This window comes from Littorina saxatilis, linkage group LG5, assembly GCF_037325665.1.
Source record: "Littorina saxatilis isolate snail1 linkage group LG5, US_GU_Lsax_2.0, whole genome shotgun sequence".
In the NCBI taxonomy this organism is placed as follows: Eukaryota; Metazoa; Mollusca; class Gastropoda; order Littorinimorpha; family Littorinidae; genus Littorina; species Littorina saxatilis.
In genome coordinates this window covers 32,946,034-32,957,385 of record NC_090249.1, presented here as the reverse complement: position 1 = coordinate 32,957,385, position 11,352 = coordinate 32,946,034, and the positions used below count along the sequence as shown (strand labels likewise).

General features: G+C 39.4%; 1 protein-coding gene across 4 annotated transcripts in view; it reads right to left on the bottom strand.

Moving 5' to 3' along the window:
- LOC138966909 (spermatogenesis associated 6-like protein) overlaps positions 1-11,352 on the bottom strand; it is a 39,335-nt gene that overhangs the window by 14,076 nt on the left and 13,907 nt on the right. The window contains exons 9-15 of one of the 4 annotated variants that reach the window (XM_070339304.1): positions 9,771-9,814; positions 8,887-8,923; positions 7,837-8,069; positions 5,431-5,502; positions 4,173-4,235; positions 3,435-3,497; positions 314-376 (exon numbers count right to left, since the gene is read on the bottom strand). In XM_070339304.1, the coding sequence (XP_070195405.1) occupies positions 314-376; positions 3,435-3,497; positions 4,173-4,235; positions 5,431-5,502; positions 7,837-8,069; positions 8,887-8,923; positions 9,771-9,814 (575 nt within the window). Of the gene's footprint in view, positions 1-313; positions 377-3,434; positions 3,498-4,172; positions 4,236-5,430; positions 5,503-5,719; positions 5,753-7,836; positions 8,070-8,886; positions 8,924-9,770; positions 9,815-10,224; positions 10,464-11,352 lie in introns of all 4 variants that reach the window. The other 3 variants (XM_070339307.1, XM_070339305.1, XM_070339306.1) reach the window with 3 other exon arrangements.

Genomic DNA, 11,352 nt, shown 5'->3' with positions numbered 1-11,352 from the left:
AGAGAGAGAGAGAGAGAGAGAGAGAGAGAGAGAGAGAGAGAGAGAGAGAGAGAGAGAGAGAGAGAGAGAGCTACAAGAATCCTTTATGCACATGCGAGAAAAAAGTAAATTTCAGGAAAAACAGGAAAAAATGACTAGCCCATGCATTTTATTTTTCGAGTTTTAATGTCTATCCCACTAAAAACAAAAAAACTGTCCAATGATAGAGAAGTTTAAAAAGAATAAGCAATACAAATCTGTTTAAACTATAAGAACCATAGGAACCGGAAAACAGAATTCCAGAAGCTAGAAAAGAAAAAAAAGCTGAAATTACTTTATCATGGAAAACATATCTTCTTTCCTCCAGCGGTTTGGTCCTGAGTGTCTGATCACGATCCTGACATATATTCAAAACAATCGTTGAAGACAGACCTTCATTTTGTTAAAAGAACTAGAACAGCAACAGCAAATTTTTATTTGAGACAGTGAGGCAATTATTAAAGGCCCGGCAGGAGTATATAAGGAGCCTGACCTTCTGCGTTGGCAAATCATTTCAAACCTCTTGCAGGCAACGGACAAATACTGCTCCTACATTTTCTTTAATATCTCGGTTAAGCATGAGTTACGGTGTCAGATTTTTTGTTCACACAGCTGGTTTTCACACATTTACCGCCCTATGCGCTTAGATAAGGTTAATTCTCCATAATAAAGAAGATATTTGTAAACAAACATTTCAATGGGGATCTTGTTCAAAGAAAAGGGCGGAGTCAACACTCTCCGACGTCACAGATTTACACCATGCGTTCCAAAAATAGCAAAACACGTGGCATGCGGCAATTTGGTTCCAGAACATGCTGTCTCAGGTGCATGTGTATTTGTTACATCGGATATGAAGAAAGAAATGCAACTAACCTTTACCACCAGTTGTGGCCTTGATAGGGTATTCCTGTGGGGTTGGGATAAAGCTCTCTCACTAATTTGAGCGCACAGTCGGGCATCATTTCTCGGCTAATGTTTACCCGTGTTGGATTGTCTTGATGTAAGGAAGACGTCTTTTTCGCCAAGTACAATGCACAATTCCAAGCACCGCGTCGGTCTAGCATGGACCAATACTTCTTGTAGAGTACTTTTCTAACGCCGGAATTCCTGCGGTGTGGCAATTGGCCTGTACCTAGCCACCTCTGGCGATGATTTGTCACACAAGGGCTGCAAAAACAAAAGGCACACTGGCCTACCCCAGAGGAGAGCCCTGTACTAGGACCCGTGTCTCCGCTTTCACCATCGCCTCCAGGATCAGATAACCACGTCTGCACCCTAACGGTACTAGAGACAGCCTCTGTATCGAGGTCACACGATGATGGCCCAGCACCAAGGGTACACAAGTCGAATCTTTTATTACACACCTTCGAGTTTCAAATGGCCACTGATTCTCAGTAAATAGTCTCCTTATTGCGTTCTCCTGGTCACTGTTAATGTTGAGAAGTGTTAAATCAAATTTCGCCATTTATTTCCACAGACAGAAAGAGATGTCAGTGCAATACAGCTTACAGACCGCAGCCTAGCCCTTACTAAGTTACTATCCCCATCGGATGTTGGAATGTGAAACACTCAGGGCTTCGAATTCCCGCCTTCATCTGTCGACAACACTGATTGTGTTAGAGGCTCTCGCTGGGTGGAATAACAGACCGTGTTCCAAAGTATGCGTATACACTACGCAGATTATCACCGTTGACTTCGTCTACATGGTCCCGCTAACTATAATTACTGTCCCTGAAAGTGCCTCACAGGATGGGCAAGTTTACTTTCAAAACAGAAAGGGGTAATCTAAACTCGGTTTGTTCTAGTGGACATGGGAAACAACCGGACTCGGATCTTGGGTCCCCCCTGGCAACACAAATGGAAGAATCCAGGATATGCAAATGATCTTCTGCAGTTTATTCCAAGGTGGTAGGGGGTTGAAAGGGGGAACGAACGGGAGGGGGGAGGGGACAGTGGTCGGTGGAGCTACTATACTAAGACTGCAGCAATGGACTGGTGATGTGAAATCATCACCCACACATTTCGAGGTACCCTCCCCCCTCACCATTCGGTTCACAAGCCTGTTTTTGTCCTTGGTCAGTTTGAAAATGATTGGTTTGTTCAAGTATTCCGCCAAAAAAATGCGCCAAGATTTCCCTCCTCATTTTAGTGGTGTTTGACGCTTGCCCCACTCACTTAGTCAGAGTCTGATGCAAAAATTTGACTCGAGAATTCTGTTCATTGACGTTGTGACGTACTAAACTTGTTTATTGTTCGCGGTTTTGGCTGATTCTGTGTTGTTTTTCTGCAATATCAGCGAAAGTACCATCATAGCGGTGACTGAGTTACAGCAACCAAGACTAAGTTTCATTTTGTCCGTTTGACTAGCCTGACATCTACAGCCTTGACATTGTTATTCTGTTTCTCTCTGTGTGACTGATTTCTTTGACACAAAGGTTCTCTGTGTGAAAGTTCAATTGTATTGTAAATATAAACAAAATACGCAATCAATATGCAAGATATCACAAATGTTCAGAAACGAAAATATGTGAAAAACTCTGAAGAAGCTGTTAAAAGAAGAAATGCTTCTCGCACAGACAGAAAGCCAGATGGTAAAATTCAGTTTAGCGGTGAGAGAGAGGAAATTGATCTTATTTACGCCCAAGTTCAAAAGGTTAAAACATTTTTAGGAGAAGGAAATCCAAACAAAGAGCTTGTGGACACTATCTTGTGCTTTTTTTATTGACGAAAACATTGAAGCTGATTTATTAGAGCGCCCTGATGCCCCCGCGTCCCCAGTGCACTTTGGCCTGTTCGTGTTTACATCGCGTGCCACGCGTTGTGCTATTTTTGCTAAGCCCCGCCCCTTTTTCTGTTGCATTATGGGAGAGGCCGGATTGGCCGTGACGTGTTTAAGCCACCCACACACCCCATCTAATTTAAAAATTCCCCGTTCTATGAACTTCAGCTTTCTCAGTTTTTCGTTTTTTTATGCACATAATTGGTTTTATTTATTTTTACATCTACACACTCTACATCACACATAGACAGAAACATGCACTGAGAGAGAGAGAGAGAGAGAGAGAGAGAGAGAGAGAGAGAGAGAGAGAGAGAGAGAGAGAGAGAGAGAGAGAGAGAGAGAGAGATACAAGAATCCTTTATGCACATGCACACACACATACACTTTTCTTTCTCTCCTTTCCAAACTTCAAAGCTGCTGAGAAAAAAGTAAATTTCAGGAAAGACAGGAAAAAATGACTAGCCCATGCATTTTATTTTTCAAGTTTTAATGTCTATCCCACTAAAAACAAAAAAACTGTCCAATGATAGAGAAGTTTAAAAAGAATAAGCAATACAAATCTGTTTAAACTATAAGAACCATAGGAACCGGAAAACAGAATTCCAGAAGCTAGAAAAGAAAAAAAAGCTGAAATTACTTTATCATGGAAAACATATCTTCTTTCCTCCAGCGGTTTGGTCCTGAGTGTCTGATCACGATCCTGACATATATTCAAAACAATCGTTGAAGACAGACCTTCATTTTGTTAAAAGAACTAGAACAGCAACAGCAAATTTTTATTTGAGACAGTGAGGCAATTATTAAGCCACCCACACACCCCATCTAATTTAAAAATTCCCCGTTCTATGAACTTCAGCTTTCTCAGTTTTTCGTTTTTTTATGCACATAATTGGTTTTTTTTAATTTTTACATCTACACACTCTACATCACACATAGACAGAAACATGCACTGAGAGAGAGAGAGAGAGAGAGAGAGAGAGAGAGAGAGAGAGAGAGAGAGAGAGAGATAGAGAGAGAGAAAGAGAGAGAGAGAGAGAGAGAGAGAGAGAGAGAGAGAGAGAGAGAGAGACAAGATACTTCCAAGACTCCCATAATGTACATGCACACACACACATACACTTTTCTTTCTCCCCTTTCCAAATTTCAAAGCTGCCAAGATCAAAGTTAATTTCAATAAAAACAGAAAAAAAAATGACTAGCCTGTATGCTATATTGTTAAAGTTTTAATGTCTTTCCCACTAAAAACTAAAAATTGTCCCATGATATAAAAAAAAGTTTAAGAAGAATAAGCAATACAAATTTGTTCAAAAGTAAGGACCCTTAGAGTTGGAGAACAGAATCCCAGTTACTAGAAACGAAGACAAACAGAAATTACTTTATCGTGGAAAACATATCTCATGTCCTGCACTGGTATGGTCCTGACTGACAGATCAGGTTCCTGACAGAAATAAAATAAATAATCTTCAAGGAGAGAACAGCTGCAGTCAGTTATCAAGGACAGTCAGAGCACAAGTAAGCCACCTCTCCCAACATTCCGCCACTTTAAAACCTAGCTTTCCGGGTTTGTATGTTCATAATGTCTGCAAATTGACCTCCATTGTAAGTCTCCTTCTCGTACCTAAATGTTATCAGAGTTTTGGTTGGTTTAAACGGGTAGACAAAATTCAATTCCGTTCAATTCACATCCACACAAGTTTTGCACACATAGACACATATATATAACACTCTCTCTCTTTCTCGGCTCCCCTCCTTGCTTCTAAATCTAAAATGCTGCTCAGAGGAAAAAAAAGAAGGTCCTAACAACAACAGATTTCCCAACAAAAAGTACACCGATGAATGTTCAAGAACCTGTTTCAGGTATGGAAGTGAACAAATCTTCATTTTGTACAAATTAAGGTATTCACAAATATCTGTGCTTCCTTTAATTTTCCCCTTTTCGCTTAGTTTCCAATTGTTCTATTTTTTTCCCCTCTTATTTATTATTCAAAACGTCTAAAGCCGAAATAAAAAGGCCGTACACACAACAATGCTGTGGCAAAAACCTCCTCACAAATAACACTGACAGCTATTAACCAAAGCAACACTCAAAACAAGAATGAAATAATCAGAAAATAATTTACGAAAAGGCTGCAACATAGAACAATTAGGCATTTCTACCAATAACTGAGCTTTTCTCTCTTTTTGCACACCTAACTCACGCTGATGGGGTCTATGTCGACCAAAAGAGTGGGATTCCCTGTAGGTGGAGTTCCTGGAGGGGGATTCCCTCACAGGGTGGAGTTTTTCAATAAAACTTGCAAACCATACTCGAATTTCTAAGAAATATCAAAAAAGATTGAAAAACATCAAATTCTACCGATGTCGCCAAGCATCACGTGACTTTCAGCGATATCAGCGACACGCTACAGGAACTAAATCCTGTGGTATTCCCTGTATACAGGGAACCCCCCTCCAGGAACTCCACCTACAGGGAATCCCACTCTTTTGGTCAACATAGACCCCATCAGCCTAACTTACATCCCATCAGAAAGAGAAAAAAATACATGAAGTCTCATGACAAAGAGGAATTGGTGAAAGATTTACAACACTAAGACGCTTATAAGTTATTCCAGTAACTAGAAAGGAAACCAGACCGAAACTGCTGAAGTATATCGTCTTTCCTGCAATGGTGGCAATGGTGGTGTCTTGAGTATCTGATCACGGTCCTGATTAAAATAGAATTCAAACAATTCTGAATACAGACCTTCAGCACAGAAGAAAAGAACAGATATACAGCCATTTCCAGAGAGAATGAGAGGATTAAGTCAGCAGAATGATCAAGTGAGGAGAAAGGATGTAGTGCATTTCCAGGTAATATTTGTCAGCAGATTGATAGGATTTTTCAGGCAATATGTTTTGTTTCTAAAAACAAGGAAACCTCACCACTGGCACTGATCCTGCCGTGTTTTCATCTCTCTGTCATAAAACATTTTAACAACCACTGTTTTATACATACCATACTTTTAGACTAAAACATGTCTTCTGCGTGTCTTTGTTTGATAACAAAATTATGGGCGTTCAACAATTTTCAACCCGTTTTATCGCAACAAAAGCTTATGCATCACCATGGTTAAGATCTATATAGAGCATGACTGCTCTGCGTCTAAGTTTTGTTTGCTGTGAGACCCTTTCAATTAGATGTGTAAATGAGTAATGTTAAGCACTAATTGTCCATCATCACTTGCTGTTTTTGGATCTTGATTTGCATCCATGTGGTTTTTTTCTCAAACATTTTACATTTCAGATGAGAACTCAGTTTACCAAACCACTAAAATCGTGTGTTAAATTACATCCTTTTCTTTTTCAAATAATTATGTCTAATTTTTGTGTTAACTTTTGCAGCAACAAGAACAAGTAAATAAATAATCATCAAACCACAAGTATATCAATGTTAAAACAAGACTTTAGTAAATAAAGAATTGAAAAATAATTGGGAAAACACAAATGAACAAACAAACAATCAATCAATCAATCAATGAGGCTTATATCGCGCATATTCCGTGGGTACAGTTCTAGGCGCTCTGCAGTGATGCCGTGTGAGATGAAATTTTATACGGCCAGTAGATTGCAGCCATGTCGGCGCATATTTACCTTTCACGGCCTTATTCCAAGTCACACGGGTATGGTAGACAATTATTAACTGTGCCTAAGCAATTTTGCCAGGAAAGACCCTTTTGTCAATCGTGGGATCTTTAACGTGCACACCCAATGTAGTATACACGGGGGGTGGTTCGGACACCGAAGAGAGTCTGCACACAAAGTTGACTCTGTGAAATAAATTTCCGCCGAACCTGGGATCGAACTCGCGCTGACAGCGGCCAACTGAATACAAATCTAGCGCGCTACCAACTGAGCTATATCCCCGCCCAAATACAACACTATTGAACATGTCTGGCAACTGTAAAAAAATTTTTTTTAAAATAGCACAACATGGGTGCATGTGGGCTGTAAAAACAGTGCCTGAAAAAACAAGGTGTGATTCCTACTCTTGTTACATTTAGTCAAGTTTTGACTAAATGTTTTAACATAGAGGGGGAATCGAGACGAGGGTCGTGGTGTATGTGTGTGTGTGTGTGTGTGTGTGTGTGTGTCTGTCTGTCTGTGCGTGTGTGTGTGTAGAGCGATTCAGACCAAACTACTGAACCGATCTTTATGAAATTTGACATGAGAGTTCCTGGCAATGATATCCCCGGACGTTTTTTTAATTTTTTTCGATAAATACTTTTGATGGCGTCATATCCGGCTTTTTGTAAAAGTTGAGGCGGCACTGTCACACCCTCATTTTTCAATCAAATTTATTGAAATTTTTGTAAAGCAATCTTCGACGAAGGCCGGACTTCGGTATTGCATTTCAGCTTGGTGGCTTAAAAATTAATTAATGACTTTGGTCATTAAAAATCTGAAAATTGTAATAATTTTTTTTTATATAAAACGATCCAAATTTACGTTCATCTTATTCTACATCATTTCCTGATTCCAAAAACATATAAATATGTTATATTTGGATTAAAAACAAGCTCTGAAAATTAAAAATATAAAAATTATGATTAAAATTAAATTTCCGAAATCGATTTAAAAACAATTTCATCTTATTCCTTGTCGGTTCCTGATTCCAAAAACATATAGATATGATATGTTTGGATTAAAAACACGCTCAGAAAGTTCAAACGAAGAGAGGTACAGAAAAGTGTGCTATGCAGCACAGCGAAACCACTACCACGCTGAACAGGCTCGTCAGTTTCACTCCGTTATGCACAAACGGCGGACTACTGTCATTGTGAAAAAATGCAGTGCGTTCAGTTTCATTCTGTGAGTTCCACAGCTTGACTAAATGTAGTAATTTCGCCTTACGCGACTTGTTTTCTTTCTGTCTTTGCTTTCTTCTTGCAACGGTCACCCAAACTGATGATCAAATTGCTGGAATTGAGACTTCAGGCATAGCGACATGCACCCACATCACACACAGAAAAAAAAGGATGTTACAAGAAAGAGTCAGATACCCGTTGGTAAGATCGGAGCGACGCGTCGAGTTCAGCCATACGCTCTGCCCGTCGGTCTTCTTCCAGACGTCTCCTTACGCGATCGGACAGAACGCTGTAGCACGTGGGCGAATGAGGATAGGTGTAACGCTCCCGGAAAGTGGAGCGGCGCACAGCGGGGCTGGCTGAGCGAGGGCGCCTGCGATAGCTGCTGTACGTCGGGGAAGTAGAGGTCAAAGCAGCCACCTCTGCATCTGCTCACCGAAAAATGTATCAAAAACCTTTTAATGTTCAATTATACAAAAAATATTAAAAAAGTTAAATCAAAATATTATCATTTATATTTCTATGTATGAAGTGTATATTCCACCCGATGTTTGTATGAAGCACCACAAATCAAATTCTCATTTGAGCTTTCAATGTCTATGTCTCCTTCTTCTTCACCATCATTTTTTGGACTTCAAGGTGCTATGCATCATGGGGCTTGCCCACACATTTTTGGAACAGCAAAGATTTCGTCCATACACAAGGCAATACAATGTATCAAGTATAAGGTGCATTTCATGACTAAAGGTTGTACTGTCCTGACCTATGTTTAATGTCCAGGTTCTGGTTGGCTATTGCAGGTGTGTTACAGGAATGGTGGGTTGGTATAAAGCAGCAGAGGTCAACAAAGCAAGACCAAACCCAATGAGCCACAGAATAGATACAATGGAATATAAGACACACTGGTCAGGAGTGCGTAATAAAAAAAAGTATTGCATCGTAGTCCGAATATCATGGCAATTCAACGAATATAATTAACCAGATTTCTCCCCCACCGCCCCACAGAACAATATGCTGTTTTATACACAAGAGGAATTTCAGTTAGATTTGGGCCAGAAAATAGACACACTTTCAAGTGATACTTTTAGTCATGCTCAAACCATGCAGTTAAATCTTAATCAAGCAAGAAACTGGCGACAACAAGAACAATTCAAAGCGAATAAATCCTGACAGCGAAATATCTTTCATCTGTCGCTCTCCTGCACTGACTTTGTCACTTTTATTTCAACCCCATGCAAGACTTACCTAAGTCATCCAGCGCAGATTTTGACCTGGACAAGCTCTGAAATAAGACAAACAAAATTGGGATCAGATAAGAATTAAACACATGAAAAGCAACATAGAAATTAATTTCTGATAAGCTCCCCTTTTCTTTTATCTGTGGCACACCAAGTCAAATGTTACTATTATCTTTCTTCTTATGTCGTCCTGTAGTCCCTGTCTCATTAAGTCATTATTTTTACTTTTTATTAAAACTTTTTTTTTAACCAGAATTAATTCATGCCTTAGAAACCATGAGACATGTCTTAAAAATTCCAGAAACATTTTCACAAGCAAGCATTTCTACTGTTGAAGTTAAGTGATGATTGCACAGATGCTCTAAACTGAAACTGTTCACTTTTCTGCATGTAGAGTTATGATCACAAATATGCAAGGTTAAAAAGCTATATGGATAATAAGGCAAAGATCTATTTTATTCTCCCAGCAATCGAATAGTTCAACAATGCTATGGAATTAAATGATACTGTGTCTGAACTTATTTACACAGACTGTCATAGTGTTGTTCTGGCAGACATTCATTTCCACATGCCACAATGTCCAAGATAGATTAATTCCTTACATGCAACACTTTACATGATATACATGTGATGCCTATCCCTGTACACAACTGTTTTTGCTCTTTGTCAGCTCTATTTTTCTGTGTGTTTTTTTTTGGACCGAAAGGACTAGAATGCCATCTTTAAACTCACACATTTTCTGACAGCGGTTTTCATTTAATTAATTTTTTGGGGGACAATTTTCAATTTGTATTGGGACAAAACTATCCACAATTATTGTATAGACCTCAAAGCTTTCTCAGGCAAGAGATGAAGGTCACAAACAAATCTGAAATTCCTTTCAAAAGTTACCTTTGAGAGTCTCAGGGATGAGCTGCCTAGGTCAAGGTCATCACCTTTAAACATGCAAACATAAAACATGCGGAGTTTTAGGCAACTGCATGCAAGTAACATCTATAGGGTTGTCTCCCTCTAGGAGTCACAATTCTGCAGAACACCAACGCATTCACAGAACAACCAGATGAGAAGTATGCCGCCATTACAGAATATCAGAGCTATAGAGACCAAACTGTTCATGGACTGAAATCAAACACCAACATTCAAGCAAACATAGAGTCCCATGCTCAACCTCTGATAAACAGATTGGAGGCAATTCATGCTCAACCTCAAAAGATGGAACGCCAAAAGTTGCATCAGCATGCACCAAGATGCAGAGGATCAAAGAACTGCGCAAACTTCCACAAAACACAAGACAACTGCCTGGCATGCTGCAAAACAAAATAACGGACACTCAAACGCTAGAAACCTTTCTGCATTGACACCTGAGTCCGTACGAGGGGTGGACACCCACATGACCTGTGTAGGGGTGGCCGAAGCAATGCATGTAGGCCTCACAGACATTACAATTGTAGACATAGCCACAGTAGAGACAGCAGGAGCTTTTGTTGTGGTAATATTTGGTGTGACCCGGGTAATAGAGGCCATGGAGGCGCATGCTGGTCGCGCAGAGACCACACACCCTACTGCACACACTTGTGTCTGATCCTGCAAGTTGTCAGCAGGCGCCAGTGAGTATGTTTGCTGTTGAAGGCAGTGTAGGACTTACTATTATACAGGTGGATTGAAGTCCTCTCTTAGAAAAGAAGTTGCGATGGATAAAAAGAGCAACTTGTGTAAACTTAAAAAAAAAAAAACCATCAGATTATTTTCTAACTGCTATGAATCCTATATTGTTTTCAAAAATATCTCAACAAAGACTCGGATCAACTCTTTACTTTAGAAATACTATCAGCAAAAGAATAATCTCCAAAAAATAGATTGCGTGAAAAACAAAACAAACAAGTCGCGTAAGGCGAAAATACAACATTTAGTCAAGCTCAGTCGAACTCACAGAATGAAACTGAACGCATTGCATTTTTTTCCGCAAGACCGTACACTTGTAGCATGGTCTGTCCACCGCTCGTGGCAAAGGCAGTTAAATTAACAATCCAGAAAAGCGCGGTAGCGGTTGCGCTGAGGAGGATAGCACGCTTTTCTATATCTCTATTCTTTTTAACTCTCTGAATGTGTTTTTAATCCAAACATATCATATCTATATGTTTTTGGAATCAGGAACCGACAAGGAATAAGATGAAATTGTTTTTAAAACGATTTCGGAAATTTAATTTTAATCATAATTTTTATATTTTTAATTTTCAGAGCTCGTTTTTAATCCGAATATAACATATTTATATGTTTTTGGAATCAGAAAATGATGAAGAATAAAATGAACGTAATTTTGGATCGTTTTATAAACAAGAAGAGCAAACGCTCGATCGAGTCACTTTCGCAGTTCTGAATATTATATGAGGCATCAGATGGACAGGAAGAAATTGCTATTCACAACACAATGAGTCACGTTCACATAAAATTTGAGCCCGGTCACTTTTATAGT